Below are 17,013 nucleotides of genomic sequence, written 5' to 3' on the forward strand. Positions count from 1 at the left end.
TCAATTAGATTTTTCTCTCATTTAATAAATATAATCAAATAAAACACTTTTTTTTTTACACTTCTAACAAAAGATTGGGGTATTGCAGTATAAGCTTGCAAAGTTTCAGATATTAACTATTAGAAAGTTAGAATAAAAGTATCTAATACCTTTTCCTAAAATCTAAATAATGAGATTTAGAGAGTTTCATGATGTCCCTGAAAAGCTGTAGGTAAATGTCTCTGGATTGCATGGATCCATTTTTTCACCAAGTTTATTTTGACCAGGAAGTTGTTTGCAAGTTCACCATAGCAACTAAATATAAATCAGACTCCTCTACTAGAGCTGTCACACACATGAGGTTGAAAGTGGACAGTGATTTTATAGTCCAAGACAATTCAGCTTTCTTGTTTTCTTAGAAAGCACATTTTCCCTTTGATTCTGCTCTATGCGAATAAACCCTCTTGGAAAAAAATAGGACACTTGTAAAGAAACAACCTGCTTCCTTGAGCAGGCTCCCCAAAGGGTCGGTCTAATGTAGAGAATGAAACAGACGTGGACCAAGCTGTTCCACTGGAAAGGTTTCGCTGTTCATTTCAAGCAGTGGACACTTTTAGATTAGTACTCACAATCAGTACGACGTCGCGTCATATTGATTATTTAATATTGATGGTTTGCCTTGGGTTGTTGGTTTTGTCACGGATAAAAATAAGCTGTCGAAACATTTTCTACAGGCATTTCTTGAACTCTTACAGTTCAAGAATCAGTTCAAGTAGACAGATTTCTATTTTTTCTTGTTTTTCTCATTTGAAAATACTCACTAGAAAACATTTACAGTTTTCTTTTTTTCGTCAGATATTAGAAAACAAGCAGGACTATATGTTTAATATGACATTTATTACAATTAAAACTTCCACGCAACTAAGCAAGGTCAGTTACTGCGGACAGAATGAGAAAGTCCAAAACTGAAGCCTTGAAGACGTTTTTAACGCTCGTCTAGCGTTTGCTTAATTATTTTACTGACATCCTTTTTATATTCCACCACTGATCTCCTGTTTAGTCTCCGTGTCATTTTGATTCTCTGTTACTCTTCTTGCAAGAGGATCTTTCAATTCTCTCACATATATTTCAAAACTCAATTAAGCTGCTTGAAAGCTGCAGTAAAATCCCTGTAATACCTTTAATAGAACTACGTAACGTGTCATGCTCACAAACAGAAAAACAACAACAAAAAGTAAGAAATTTAGAAAAGAATAGTTTTAACTTGTCTCATGGTTTTGTTTTTGTTTTTAAAGAAAAAACTTTAATTTATTGCCTCAATAAATTAAACATCAGATCAGTGTATTTTTGTCATACATTTGATGCAGCAATGAACAATCAGTGAGAGCAGAGACGTTCATTTAGGTAAGGGTCAAATAAAGTCCAAATACGGCTCTAATCACATCAACTTTCCCTAAGCCACACTCAGTGTCAACATGGCATCCTTCCTGCAGCGTGTCTCACCCTTCCTCACCCGCTCATTTCAATCTTACCCCCTTAAAGCCCAGACACCCCCCGTGTAGCCTCTGCCTTTAATCTTCTGACCATCTATAAACTATCCTCCCCCAATCTTCTTCCAAATAAGTGACAAGCTCTACAAAACACAAGATAACTAGCGCCTAAGCTCAGAAAAATAAACCAAAACCTTAACTACCTTTTATTTGATTTTATAAGTAATCACTGGAAACACCAGATACTCCCATATATCAACCGTGAAACGTATGCAAAAGTAATTTATTATAGAATGTGGCATTGAGATCCTGGGCCTATTTGTGTCAATCTGTAAGTTAAAGGCTCAGCACAACAGGGGATGATTCTTTATTTGGGTCACAGGAGTGTTAAATAGTTAAACTGGAGTGAAATGGTGCAGAGTGAAGAACAGAGTGATGTCAGCTCCAATAACTGGTCTGTCACCCTCGAATCTGCATGTACCCACATCTAAGGGAAGTATTTGGAGATGTTGTCATTTAGCAAAGATGAGACTTTAATGATTCACCTTCAAAGAGAGGGTGTTTTCATGCAAGCTTTCCAACCAATCTGACTGATGTTGAGTTCTTGGTAATTGTTTCAGTGGCCATTTATAGGCACAATTTTTGACATACCCTGAAAGACGTCCAACTTTAATTGCAATGAGGAATTTTGAGGAGTAAAAAATGAGGGCGAGGATTGGCGCAGTAAAAGCAGAGCGACGTGGAGAAAAGCTGGATTGTGGAACAGACAGAGTTTTAGCTGGACAGAAACAGATATGCTGATGGGTAAAGACAGAGAGACAACCGTGCTGCCAGGAACATTACATAACCCTCTATCAGGCTAGGAGTGAAGGAAGGAAGGAGGGAAAAGAGGATGGGATGAACAGAGGAGAGAACGGGCAGAGAGACGGGTCATGAATAAACAGAAGCCAGTTTAAAGTGGAGATTCAGCCACACCCGTCTGCTGTTCAGTTTGAATGTGAGAGCTTTCATCATAAAACTGAGCTTCCTTTCAAAAAAATTTTAACCAGAGCAGAACCTGCGTGAAGATCACAGCTCAAATACACTTGAGAGCTCTCACTCACTTCACCAATAAACTGGACAAAGTCAGGAAGGCAGCCATGGGTTTTAGTACATGTTTACAGTACACACAATATGTGAATTTTGCAGAGATTATAAACAAGGCCAAATCAAATCGAAGCCATAATCCTTGATAATCCTATAGAAACCCCAACAGCCAGCAGGTCATCCAGCTATCTAGCAGCTCAACAGGGATCCAGTCAGTCGACTGGCCTGAATGGGTTTCATTCATTTTACTGCTTGAATAATAATTCACTCACATGAAGAGTTTTATAATCCTACATTTGTAGCTTTCTCAACACAATTTATTTTATTTGCTGCATGTTGAGATTAATTCCTGTAAAGAGATATCCTCTAGATAGAATGCATAGTTTGTCACACTCAGTTGGAAGATTTTAAAGGGTTGCCAAATTCTGAGTAGTCCTTGGAGTGAGATAAGATGTGGTCTATATATATATATATATATATAGAAAGTCAGTGGAAAATATTTAAACTAGGATAGCACTTTCGATCACACATAAGAGAAAAGAAAATATGGCCTCCTGACTGGTCACATTAATATTTAATCTAGCACAAGATCAACATAAGCACAGGTTAAGAAGAGGATGATAAAATGACTACATGTTAAGTAGAATATCAGGATCTTCATTTTTTCTTTCATATAAGTATTTTTTTATTTTGTGTTTCAGATAACGTATTATGTTGTTATTTGAATGTTATATACTTATTATTGCTGTCTCAAAAAAAAAAAATACTAGAACACCAATGATAGGTACTATGTGTATAAAATTGTGTACAGTAGATAAAATCAGGTGCATGCTTAAACACAGAAGTGCTCTATGCCTGTACTTCCAACACTTCACTATCAGAGACTCAGGAAAGGATGGCTCCAAATGCTCACAACTATATACAGTACAGACCAAAAGTTTGGACACACTTTCTAATTGAATTCAATGAGAAGGTGTGTCCAAACTTTAGGTCTGTACTGTAAATAAGCCAATCAGGTTTGATTATCTTGCTGTGTGTAAAAGTAAATTAAAACTGAAACCTTTTAGGGCCGAAAAGAAGGACTAAAGCACAACAGTGGCTCAGTGATGCTCTGGGTTGCTTTGCTTCCTCTGTAATTTGAGGCTTGCGGTGCAGAATTAAAGGCGGATTCAAATTTCAGAAAATCCTGGGAGAAAATATTATGTTGTCTGTGAGGAAGCTGAACACCTATTTTTCAGTGGAGCTTAAATCATGTTGGTGAACACAATTCTTGCAGCCTCACATTGGTCAGTGAACAGTCGCACGTGGTTTAGGCGGTGTTTATCAGCATGTGTCGATGCAAATCACCGGTAGGATAGATTTCAGCTCAGTTATTGGTTTTTGTACAAAAACGAGGATAGTTTTCAAGCTGGTGATTTTCTATGTATCATCATTCATGTCCTCTTCAATAAGGTCTGAAAATATGTATCTTCATGCTGGATACATTCTATAACTTTATCCGATATCGTCGGCTGGTCATGAGTAGTTTCCTCGGAGGTACGTGAACGCATCAGCAGTGTCCGCTGTTTGCAGATTCTAAGCACTCCATTCTTATTGCTCCCGGCTCCTGATTGGCTGAGCCATTCAGAAAGGGGGCGTGTTTGTGTCCTGGTACCAGACTGCTCTGTAAGCAGCTGAAAGGAAGAGAGATTTCCCATCACACACACGCTTGTCTTTACAACATAAACACACTGCGAGGGACGAATTCACACGGTGAGTGGCTCATTTTCGCCTATAACTAAGATTCGAGCTGTGTCATCGCATGGTTCGCGATGGTTGCGTGTATTTTCGCTCTGCGCCATTATAAATGAAGTGATGCCATTCGAGCCACGGTTAAAGCGTGATTTCGGTCTCGCGATGCAGGGATGTTAATGCGGGCCTCGTATTTCTCTGATTAGGATGCGTGTAGCCTTCTTAGACGTTTGCTGCTGTTGCTGATTCTCATCCTAATGTCAGAAGATAGTGGGCGTGTGAGGAGGAGAGGGATATGGGTGGGGGTGGAGGGCTGTCTCATGCAGAGGTCCGTGGATTCGTGCCTCTTTGTTATGGTGGTGATGCCGCAGTCGGGATGGTACAAGGCTGCCCCTGGGGAAAAAAATCAAAAAATCCCGACGCTGTAGGAATAATGATGAATTCCCTTTATATCCATTCTTTGGTTCCTAGGAAGGTGTTCATGAGTGTAGAAAGTGTGACTTTGCTGCTCCCCCCGCCCCCAATTTGCCTCTGCTACTGTAATATTCTTATATGGGACTACAGTAAGAGGCAGATTATAAACTATGGTGATTTGTTTACTGCTGCACACACGCTAAAGTCAAAGGCCTGTTACATAAAGGATTTTTTAAAAATGTTACAGCAGTAATAAGAACAGCCTGGTTTTCTATAGAGAGTAAGCCGGCCATTATACAGTAATACCCCCATCCCCACTCTCTACAAACACACATATAGGCTACAGACAGCTGCATGCACGCACACACTGTGTTTTCTCTGTTAATACTGCTCTATCCTTGCTGATATATTTTTCCTTTCTGAATGTTTTTGTGCTCTGTTCGCTCTGTGGTTGACATATAATTAATGGGAATGTAAACTCAATAAATAAAAAGCTCAGTTTGGTTCTTTGTCAAATCTGTGACCCAGTTTGTATCTATGCTTTGCCATTTCTCCCCCTTGTACTTCCATTTTGCACCCATGCACACTAAGCATGCTGAATCATTTTATTTTTCATCATAGTTGAGTGTTTTGTTTTTGTTTTGTTTTTTTAACAATTATGGAGTTCCATATTCATAAAACCATCCAATCTAATGTCATTTAAGTTACTGTGTATCAGAATCGCTATAATCCCATTCATTTTAGCTATGATCTCTTCTAACATGTCTCAGATTATGAGCTCAGATCAAATTATATGCTGGAATAATAAAGCCATATTTCTTCATATGAAAAGAATATAAAGTAATTTTAAATTTTTGGCATGAATGACTAAAACTGCAAAGGTGCAAAATGGGTTACATTGCAAAAACTTCCACCTACTACATCATCGACATTCTGCGTGGATGCTAACAGGGCCAGCCGAAGGCCAAAGAAAACCAACTATAGGTCACAAAGGGAAACCCCAAATTTCTATTCAACTAGGGTAGGCAAATGTAACTTTGATTAACTGCACTATGGATTAATCAGTGGAAGGTATGGGTAAAAGAGTAAAAACAAAAAATCCTTTTTACTATCTACCACATATTGACTTCCGCTTATTAAAGATTGGATGGCAGATCCAGGAAGGGAAACTCATCCCATTATGCAGCAACATTCTACTACTCTCCAGCTCATTCTCAGAGATGAAGGGGCATTCCCAGGCCAGAAGGACTATATGGTCCCCTGGAGGAGCTGCTCTACTTACAGCTCTCCCCAGATGATGGAGGTTCCCACCTTTATCTCAAAGGTTGAGGCTGGCCACTCTTCAGATTTCAGCTGTGTCCGGGATCTCCTTCATTCAGTCTTGAGCCATATATTATGACGAGTGAAATGAGAACTTTTTCTGGGTCAGCTCTTTCTTAACCACAATAGACCAGAGCAGCACCCTCACCACATTAGACACTGTCCCAGTCTGTTTTTCTATCTTCCCTCCATTTAGCCTTCACTGCTTGAAGTAGAAACTCACCACCTTTATATTGTTCCTATGGTTAATGCCAGTAAAATTGGGTGAGCAGAGTTTTCATCAACAGGCATTACCCCTACCCCACATGTTGATGTGTACTGCTGTTTAGCAGAAAGACTGTTTGGATATATTTCCAGTTGCAAAACATGGTAACAGCCATGGTATGAAAACTGAAGGAGTGTCGTCCATCACTCCAACTAAGGGAACTGTGTTTTCAAAAATAGAAGATAGTCCAGCTAAGTAAGCTGCTCAAATTGTTAGATTGACTTTACTCTTTTAAGAAATGTAAATGTCTTAAGAGACATTTGCTAAGGCTGAGGCTGGCCACCCTCAATATATGTTTAATATTACTGCTTCAGTCAGAAATCAAAATGACCTTACGCAAATATTATATTTGACATTATTATAAATCTAGTAATGAATATTCAAAGTACTTTTAGCTGTAGTAGGAGTCATTTTGCTATCTTTTTTAAATATGAGCAATAACAGCATGTAGTATACATTTTGTTTTAAATTAATGAGTTGATACATTGGGTTTGTGAAACTCTGGTATTTTATGCTCAGGTTTATGGTACTATAAGGATCTCATAAAGGACCTTTGGCTCATCACAAGTAATCTAGTCAGACAGAACTTATGATGCATAAAACTGAAAACATTTTATATTTACCAGTCTAATGACTTTTTCTCTAAGTAATATTGTGTTGTTGAATGTGTTGTTTCAGAAGCAATAGTTCACCTTTCTACATGGTGCAATTACTCATACTGTTAAAGTAATGAGAGACTACTTATAATTATGCCAACATAATGAAATATATCAGAATTATATTTGACTGGCATTACAACAGTAATGCTAAGAATTAAAAAATATATATTTTCAACTTCCAGACTTTAAAATCATTCAAAGTAACAAACACTTTGTTGTGTAACTGACATTACAACTGACTAAAGACTATGTTGGATGTGTCATGCAAAAACATTGATAAACAATTCTGATATAAAGGACATATTATGAATTGTTATATTTGATGTTAGTTGGAAGGCCAGCTAAACCAAATTCTTCGTTGGTACCTACACAGCTTTGAGCTGGCACCGGATACTAAAAAATATGTTAAAGTATAAATGTCTGTATGTTTCATGAGAACAACCTTTCCTGTGGTGTGTTCAGAAGCACTTTACTGAAAATAGGTGATATAAATCTGGGTGAAAAGCTGGAAGCACACTTGCATGGCTACACTCTTATATAAAATGGAGTCTAATCTGGAGTTTGGTTTATCTCCTGTTGTCTTCTGAAAGCCTGACATAAGTAATATCTTCAGAAAAGTCTGCGGTCTGGGCAAGGATTTCCTGTCGGGTGTTTATTTGTGGTTTTTCGTGTTATCTGACAAGCAGACCATTTGTCATTCTGTGTTTGTCTTCCAGTTAGTTTTCTGAATTGATTTGAGTCTGCGGTACTTTCTGTGCTAGGCAGTTCTTCAGTTTCTTACAATTATGTTCTTTGAATGTTGATTTGGATCACTGTCTTCTCCTTTTTACATCAGTGTCTCACAGTAAGACACTGAACACATCCAGTGAAAAACGGAGTGAATTTAAACTGCAAGGCTTACTTATCTCAACATTCAGCAGATTAGGTCTATTTGTTTCCAGGGCTGTTTCCCTTCTGCTGCCTTTACAAGGAGTCACATCTGATCTTTAGGGTTCTTCCTGGTGATAATGGTAGAATGGTACCAATTGATCCATTACCAATAACTGAATCATCAAAGCAGGCAATCATTTAAGTTGATCGTGGAGCAGGCGGACAAAAGTGTCAGGTGTGACGTGGGAAAAAATGGTCACTAGCAAGAATGAAAGAAAAAATGTACAAAACAGTAGTGAGACCAGCAATGTTGACTGGGTTAGTGTCAAAGGGGAAAACTACCTTTGACACTAGGTAGTTCATGAGGCAGAACTAGAGGTTGCAGAGCCCGAGATGTTGAGGTTTTCTTTGGGCGTGATGAGGAGGGCTAGGATCAAGAGTTAATCAGAGGGACAGTTCAAAGGAGCTGTATGGATGTGGAGGAAGAAGACATGTTAGTTGGTGTGAGGGTGGAGGATGCAGAGGATGTTGCTAAATGGAGACAGGTGATTTGCTGTGGTAACCCCTGAAGAGAAGAAGAGCTGAAAGAGAAGAAGAGGAGGAGGTGAAGGTGAACCAAAACTATCTATTGCACTTGTACTCTGTTAGAATTTGAGCTCTTTTTTATGATAGAATTTTAGGATTCCAGCTTCATCTGTCTTCATCGTGTCTTTTAGAGCTGCTAATGTATTGCAGATTTTGTATTAACAATGATGCATGTGCTGCAGTTACTCAGAAATCCATAGTGAATAAATTATTTAGACTTTAATCACTCTCTTTATACAAGTTTTAGATGTAACTCTGACATCTGCGTGCTATAATTCTTACGTCCCTATGTGGCCCACCTAGTTACTGCTGCAACCACTGAGGGGGCTTTTCAGATTTGTGTCATCACCTACACAGAATCCTCATTCAGATGTTTTTATGATCTTTGCATCTTAATGCTTTGATTGACCCTTTGGTTTTAAATTTGGATCATTTTGGGGTTTGGTTGTGTTTTGGTGTCCGTCATTCCCAGCTTTCCATGTTCTCTCCTTGTGCTGACATTCTAATACATATTTTGTGGTATATTTTTAGGCCCGAGCAGCGAAGCGATGGCAAAAGCCTATTGAATTTGCAGGATTTCTCGATTCTTTTTTAAAAATTGTTTTTCATTTTGACGTCGTATCTGAGCGAGCTCGCCCTACAGCTTTCAAGATCTAGGCTTCAAACTCAGTCAGCACAGTCTTTAGGCATTGAAGGTCAAAAGTTATCAATGGAATTTTTGTACATCGAAGCACGTGGGCGTGGCAAAGCCTCAAATCTGACCATTCACCATGAAACGTCAAGGTGGAACAACTTCCCCACATAAGGTTACAGCTGCATCAAACTTCATTTGTATCAGCACAGACCAGAGCTCATCACATTCACATGGTCAATCAGTGACATCAGTTTAGTCCCGCCCCCTTCCAACAGGAAGTTGCCATTTGGAATGAGCAGTCAGAGCAGTCTTTCTTTCTGTTGGAAGGAAGACTGCTCTAAATCATACATGCATTATCCTATTTGCAGTAAAGTTGTTAGGCTTGACCTTTGTTAGCCTCTAAAGAGCCCAATAGCTTTAAATTGCATTTTAGTTGGACTGCGCTTGTGCGTCGTCAGGGAGCGCTGCGGAAGACGTCAGTGTGTGTTGCCTGGTGGATGGCTGCGGGGACTGCGTGAGATTGTCGGTGGTGGCGAGAGCGTGGCGTTGCTGGAATCCCCGTGCTTGCCACGAGGCCAGAGGCGCACTTTGCTGTGAGGGCCTCCAGCGCCGTTTGTTGCTTTAAGTTAGTTTAAATTCTCACCTGGTTCACTTGCCCTACCCATCACTTCCAACATCCAGAAGCAGGTCAGTTTCATTACATCCTTGTCAGCTATCCTTATGCTACCTACCCTCGCTGTTTTCATCTCCTCTGTTGTGCTGTCTGCTGTAATCTATTATATTTGGTTCTCCAGGATGTCCCCCTTCCTGTCTCAGTTTTGGAACTGTAACATTTTTTGTGCCAATAATTTATTTGTTTATTTTAAAACAAATTTTACTCCAGCATGAGACTGTTTTTCCTTTTGGCCCCATTCCATCACATTCCTTCCCAAATATACATTTTCAAATTGATACTGATATTGCTTAAATTTTTGCCTCTGATAATGGCAATAAAGTTTGGGAATTAATATGTTTGATAAAATTGGATTTCAGATAAATAGGCTTGACCTCAGGAAAAACTACAACTCTTTTTATAGCACTTTAATACTCTGTGCATGAAAGTAACTGTACTTAATTCTACTATTTCTCACTGTTGGTTCTACTGTATGTGGTACATTTCTTTGTGTTTTTGCGTTTATATAGATATTCATATTTATATTTGACAGTTTGAATAATTATACAATTTGATACAGATCCATTGGTGGTATTTCAAACTTGAATAAGTAACTGGTTGTGACTCAGCCATTTAAAAAAATTTTTTTTCTATTTGTTTGACCATCAAGTGCACATCAGTAACAATGAAAGTTTAAGAGTAAATGTGACCTTGCTGTAAAATAGAAGTTGACTAAATTGACCAAACAGAAACTTTGGGGGAAACGTCAAAGGTCATGCTCTCCTGCTGACTGCAGGGCTGAAATTGCTATTAGAGCTGACATCAGACAGCGCAGCAGAATGAAGGATGGGTCAGCACAAAATGTCCCTCCATCAAATCCACTAATGCATTAAAACACGTTACCTCTGTGCAGGACACAAGCAGGAGGTCTTCATTCAGAGTTGAAACCTTTTCTGAAGGAATCTTCTATGGGGAAACTTTAAGGTTATTCTATAACACAGGGATTTCACCATGTTTCACTATTACGAATATGCTATTTTAATTATTATAGATTATCTCTAGTTAAATTAAAATTTGACTATGTTGTTTCTACAGTTACTCACTGCACTTCTAATGAATTCAATTTATTTTGAGAGTGCTCTCAACTATCATATTTACCAGTTTTTATGTACATTCTCTCGAAGGGCTCTGCTTTTGAATAGCTAGATATGATTCGGAGAACATCCAACATTATAAACAGTTCCCTCCCGCCTCCTCATGAATTTTCTCCTCACTGGGAATCTGGATCCAGAAGAGCTAAACTATGATGCCAATTTCACCATCAACAGCAACATATCAGACCCAGAATCTCACACAGCATGGATAGGTTAGGTTAAAATGATCTATTATGGAGACGTTTCTCTTGTTCTCAGGTTTTCATCACCCTGTGACTTTGTCTTATCTTAATGTGCAGTTTTGACTCTTTGGATCCCTTTGCAAACACACACACACACACACGCACACACACGCACACACACAGGAAACGGCCCCATTTGACAGATTTGTGGCGTTGGTAATTGGGTTGGTTGATGTGCTGACTGTCTGCACCTTTCTTTTCAATACTGATGTCCTAGATGTGCATTTATATGTATGTGTGATTGGTGTGTTGACACAGTGTGTTGTCAGCAGTAATCTAAACTGCTGCTAATCAGACACTGTGCATGGATGTGTGTGTGTGGGTGGGTGTGTGTGTCGGCGCCTGTGCACATCAAGAGGGAAGCACACAGGAGCTGCTGAGTCACCATAGGGACTGGCTGGGCAGTCGTCGCAGAAATTTGTTAACTGGTTAGACTCTAAACTCACTCACTCATTTATAAATGAAGTGGTTTGTTTTAATATTTTGCTTCCTTTATTTATTTTAGACACTGTTTTACTATTATGCTATTTTTATCAAATAGCCTTTCTGCCTTGAAGAAGATATTGACAACAAATTGTTGCAGATTTCAGTAACGAGAATATTGCATCAGAAATAAAGGCTGAGTTAGAAATGCAAATGCTAGCAATTCAACTCCACAACCAGTTTGATTTAATGATGATAGTTATTTGTCTGACAGATTTACTGGATGCCAAGGAATGTGTCAAAAGGAGAAGTTTGAATTTTGAAAAAAGAAATTCTTAAGTTTATCTTCATAAATTAGAGCATTCATACATTTTGAAAATAACCATTCAGCAGGTAGTAAACATACTTTTCATTAGACCCACGTTTCTGTATCAAATAGTCTAAGAAATTAAATCTTTTTATTGGCTATAGACTGAAAATAACCATGAATAATTTATCTATTGAGATAAATACAGTCACATATATATCCTAAGTCACTGCAAATATTTGCAGTTTCAGTATTCTGTGTTATTTTATTACACATTTTATTCATTTGTCATACTAAAAAGTACTACTCAGATATGTTTCTCTATACATTCAATCACCTTTACTTTTTGTTCTTTTCTTTCTGTTTGTGTTTCTATTCAAGTTGGTAGAATTATCTTCAGGAGACAGAAAAGCAAATGGAGGGAACAACCCACATCACGCTGCTGCAAAAATACGTTCTGTTTGTCGAGACAGAAAATTAGATCCTCTCTAGAGAAAATCTCACAGTTGGTTCACGGAAAATAGTTCTCACGCAACCTAAGAAGCTCTTTTAGCACACGTTGCAATGTTGAAAGAAGAAGCATAAATACAAAGTGGAATACAGAATCTAGCCAGACAGAAGTTGTCAAAATAGTTGTGCTCACTGCTTGGTGGCAGAAACATGTAATCTAATCCCCTTTGTGCTCTATGAATGGAGATGATGCTCAGCTGCATTTTTAGCCATCAACAAGCATCCTGATTTTAGGAACAGTTAGTTCCCCGGGGCCATTGACCTCTCCATTCATTGCTGTTACATCATTAGTGCAGCTTTTGGTATTGCAGGCCTGCTGTGAATTATCACTGAGATGCACTTCCCTGTACCGCTGCTGGAGAGCTATGCTGTTTCTCACTGAGCGAGGAGCTAAAATTGTTGATTTTGTTTGTCTGGACAATAATTTCTTATACTTATTAATTGCAACAGATTACCTTGTTGAAGGTTATATTTTTTATAGGGTTATTTTTCCATCTCTTTGTGTACATAGTTAGAAAATCGTTTGCCCGGGATTCCTACATTGTCTGGAAAAGTATGAGAAAAGCAAAAGTACTGAATGTAGCATCAACCATCTTGTTTAAATCAAGAGTAGTTGATAATCTTATGCACGTTACGAAATGTTGTGCATTACATCTGTCACGGCCAAATGTTAGTGAAAATTTCAGCAGAGTCCACACCTTCTTTGCAGCACCTTATTTGCTTTGTACATCAGATCTGATGTACAAAGCAAATAGCATAGAACAAGGAGTTTGTGTTTACCAGGCCACTCAATATGTGCTATGCCTGAATAAGCTTCAAACTTGGCTTCTCATCAAGTGTAGTGACTACTTGCTGAATGAAAAGGGATGATCTTTGGCAGACCTAGCCAGATCACTCTGGAAGGACTAAATGTAAATCCCTCTGGAATGCTTTGGGGTCCCCAAAGACAGAATGAGTTTGAGGGTGTCAATGATAACCTGATCTCAGAAGTTGACCAAAAAAAAAGCATGAGAATTGACAAAGACTTTAAAAATCTGCCCTGCGATAGACGGTCGACTTGTCCAGGGTGTACCTCACGCCTCGCTGGTGCCAGAGATAGTCGCCAGCCCCCAGTGAGGCAGCATGAGGATAAACATGAATAGATAATAGAATTATATAATATCACTAGCCTGTCGAGCCAGACGTTGATTCATTATTTTACCAATGAAATCTGATCTAAATAAACTTGGGTTCTGAGTGGTCCGAAGTACTTGGTGGTGATAAAAAGCCAAACTATGTTTGAGGAAAAGATCAAATCCAACTCTCAGGCCACTGACTATGCTGTCTTATGAAACCCCTGCACTGAAGCGATAAATAATGCAGCAAAGAAAGCAACAGAGGTCAGGAAGCACCATTTAGGATTGGCTCATTTTTATATTGGAACAGCACTGAGTGAATCCTGCATGTGTGATGACTGCATGGGAAGCAGGGGACGATAAAACTGTGAAGGATTAGGGGATAGATTATAGGGGAGCTAACCATCGATGAGGACTGTTGTGGAAAAATGTCTTTGTGTTTGAGACCCAGTGAATGACAGGGAAAACAGTGGCATAGACAAAACTGATGGAAGACAGCGGGATTAAAGAGGCTCAAATTGAAAGTGAGAGCAGAAGTTGTGTGAGGTGTCCGCTGTGCATACCCCTATCTGTGAAACAATGGCCCACAGTCCTTCCTGAGGCCTGCTAACAGTCTACTGTATGTCTTCATGCTGGCTGCTGGCCATGTGGTGTGTGTGTTACATTTGCAAGACAATGACAGCTTGTTTGCCTGCAGTGCAGATGGAGGGGTAAACAGGAGCAGAGAACAGAGAGAAACGGGGTTCTTGCAGTTAAGGTGTCAGGATGCAGGGTTCATGGTATGGATGCTGATTAAAGGTATATTGAACTCTCCATTAGAGTTTTCTTGATTGCCTTCATGCAGCTGTCAACTCAAAGTCAACACACAGTTACCACACAGTACTAAACAGTGGCACGCATAGCTCAAAGTTGAACGTTTTGTTTGGAAAAGGCTTTAAGTGTGCCAAAACTTTGAAAATGTGAAACAAAAGCAAATATTGCCTTCAAACAACACAGCATGCACCAAAGTGTATAAACTCTTCCAATCAATCGGACAGCAAAACTCAGCATTTGCTTGTCATTGTAGCCTGCTATATTATATTACTTTCATGCCTATGCATTTATCTTGGCCGCGTCAGGCTTTCCTTCTTGCAAAAAAATTGGATCCAGAATCAGAATGCTTTGATGCAGTTTTTACTGACTCCACAACTGATTCCATGGTGATTTCTGTTTGGTTACCATGGTTAAAACGATGGCGCTTGGACTGGTTGAAGGACATCTGTGTTCACTGTTTTGGCAAAAGGGTGCGGAAAACGTGTCAGTCCAATGAGAAAGAGTTAACATGTTTGCAAGAGGTTTCTGCTGCTCTCCTGAGATAGTGATGATGACAACTGAATGGATCCCTGTTTCTTTAAGCAGGTCAAAGCAATCAAAAATAAGAGCTTTATCAAGCAAGTGGTACAAGCTTTAGCCTAGTCATTGCTGCTAAACCCTAATTTTACTTTTCCCAGACCTGTGTGTCGTGTTAAACATGGATTATGTATATGCATAAAGCCTCCATATAAGGTTAGCGATAAACACGACAACAAAACACGAACAGTGAATATCAAATCGCATCAGCCTCCTCTTTTCAGCCAAATAGCACAACTTACAGAGAATTTCTTGAAACTGATTAAGGAGGTTCTGCTGCAGCACCACAAAGATGTAATATGCCTTTTTTTTTTGTATGATGCATGATGCGAATGACTCATTCGGGGTCAAAGGTCAAGTTAGAGATTGGGCTTGTTATGGAGGTATTATGCTGTTGGAGGGAGTGGTGCACTTCACAAAATATCATCACGGGGAAGGAAGATTATGCGTAAAGATTGGTAGCAACATCTCAAGACATCAGCCAGGGAGTTTCTTTTTTGTCCGTACACAAGTCAAATAAATTTTTTTGTTTGACTCTATTTATTAAGAAAAACTAAACGTGCAATTTGCCTGAACACTGTGTGAACTGTGCTCACTTGAGTTAAGGGGAAAATCATTGGAATGAAGCGGTCACATGTAAATAGTGGCAGAAAGGAGACATGGAAGTAGCACAAAACAAAGGTGAATAAAGGTGATCACTTTCAAATTTCGGTTTTCTCCCCTGCTTCAGGAGTATGGACCTGAGTCTGCGAGATGCTCTGGGTGGAGGTGGAGGCGGAGCTCCAGCTGAGCCCCTGCTTAAGAGAGACTTTGTGGCTTCGCTGGAGAAGGAGAGCTACGACGACAAGGTGGGAGAGACCGTTTCTAAGACCGACTACAGACCCTTGGTGGATGGAAAGGACACCAAGAGTGGTAAGTTGCCTTTAGTGAGCATGAAGAGCTGTGAGAATGAGCTGTGATCCTGTGCCCTCTGTGAAGCTTCACTTTGAATGAACGAACTGAGAATGAAGAGGCTTATAGGCTTTTAGGAAAGTCAGCTGTCCAGTTATTTTTGCATCACTCTTGTTTGTTTTTCTTTTTTCAAACACTGGCTTCAGGCTTGACTGTGATTTCCTGGAAACAAGATTCAACATTGGTTTTATACCATGTTATTGAAATAAGTGTTTAAAAAGACACAATTGAATAGATGTTAAGGCTTGTAGAAATATAATTTTTTGCATTTTTTCCCTTGTTTTTAGTGAGATAAAATACTAAACTCATACAGAAAAGTGATACACAATCCACAAGTAGTTTTCAATAGAAAATATAAATGCCCCTTTACTGTGAGGTCACTAAATAAAATGCAGTGCAATCAATTGGCTTAAGAAGTGACTACATACTAGGTACAGTCTACTTGTGAGTCATTTATATTTACACTCAGAATGAGTTCAGTTGTTCTGTCAAAACCTCAAAGGTCAGCCAATAAGCAGCATCATGAAAACCAAGGACCTTGACCGACCTGGCGGAAAAAAGCTGTGTGGTTTAAAGCAGGGGAAGTTCAAGGTCAATGTTTTAAATCACAACTAATAAGTAATTTAAAAACATTTCCTTTATTATGATGGGTGACTCAAAACTCCTGTTCTTTCTGAAACTAGACAGATTGAGTGAAGGTGAGTGCAAAAAGTGGCGTGACAGTGGAGACGTCGAACGCTCTCTGTGTCGCCGTGAACGATGAAAAATGTCCAACGCAACAAGAGAGAACTGAGCTCGGATGTCGAGACCGAAGTGATATTGGAGTAAAGTGCAGGGTGGAGAGAAGGAAAACACGTAAATAGGGTGAACTGTAAAGCCGTGTTGCGACAGATGAGGATAATCACAGCTCTTACCGGGGGAGTTGTTCAAACATCAACAGGAAGAGGGTCCTAATAGAGCATCGCTGTTTGTATTCCGATGATTTCACACGGAGGGATTACTCTCTGTGTTGGTTTCCACCTGTCACATACTGGGTAATTCCAGCCTTTTATTTGTTGGGGCGTTTGGCTCTCAGTGGTATGCTCTGTATAGCTAATTTAAATATATTATAGTAGAGCCTTTTCTTGTTTTGCTGGGAAATATTCATTCCTTTTTGTTCATTACAAAATAAGAAAATCATCCCGGTTTCTTGGCTGTATTGGTAAACGACAGTTAGGTGGTAACAGCACTCTAAATG

At 39.2% G+C, this 17,013-nt stretch overlaps 1 protein-coding gene across 10 annotated transcripts in view; it reads left to right on the top strand.

Annotated features, from left to right (window-relative positions):
• Window positions 1-4,176: 4,176 nt before the first annotated feature.
• The window catches only part of map4l (microtubule associated protein 4 like), a 79,171-nt gene continuing 66,334 nt past the window's right edge, over window positions 4,177-17,013 (top strand). For 7 of the 10 annotated variants that reach the window (XM_044135514.1, XM_044135516.1, XM_044135508.1 and 4 more), the window contains exons 1-2: window positions 4,186-4,307; window positions 15,556-15,737. In XM_044135514.1, the coding sequence (XP_043991449.1) occupies window positions 15,560-15,737 (178 nt within the window). In that variant the 5' untranslated portion in view covers window positions 4,186-4,307; window positions 15,556-15,559. Of the gene's footprint in view, window positions 4,308-15,555; window positions 15,738-17,013 lie in introns of all 10 variants that reach the window. The other 3 variants (XM_044135515.1, XM_044135519.1, XM_044135507.1) reach the window with 3 other exon arrangements.

The sequence above is a fragment of the Gambusia affinis genome, linkage group LG12 (assembly GCF_019740435.1).
Source record: "Gambusia affinis linkage group LG12, SWU_Gaff_1.0, whole genome shotgun sequence".
NCBI lineage: Eukaryota > Metazoa > Chordata > Actinopteri > Cyprinodontiformes > Poeciliidae > Gambusia > Gambusia affinis.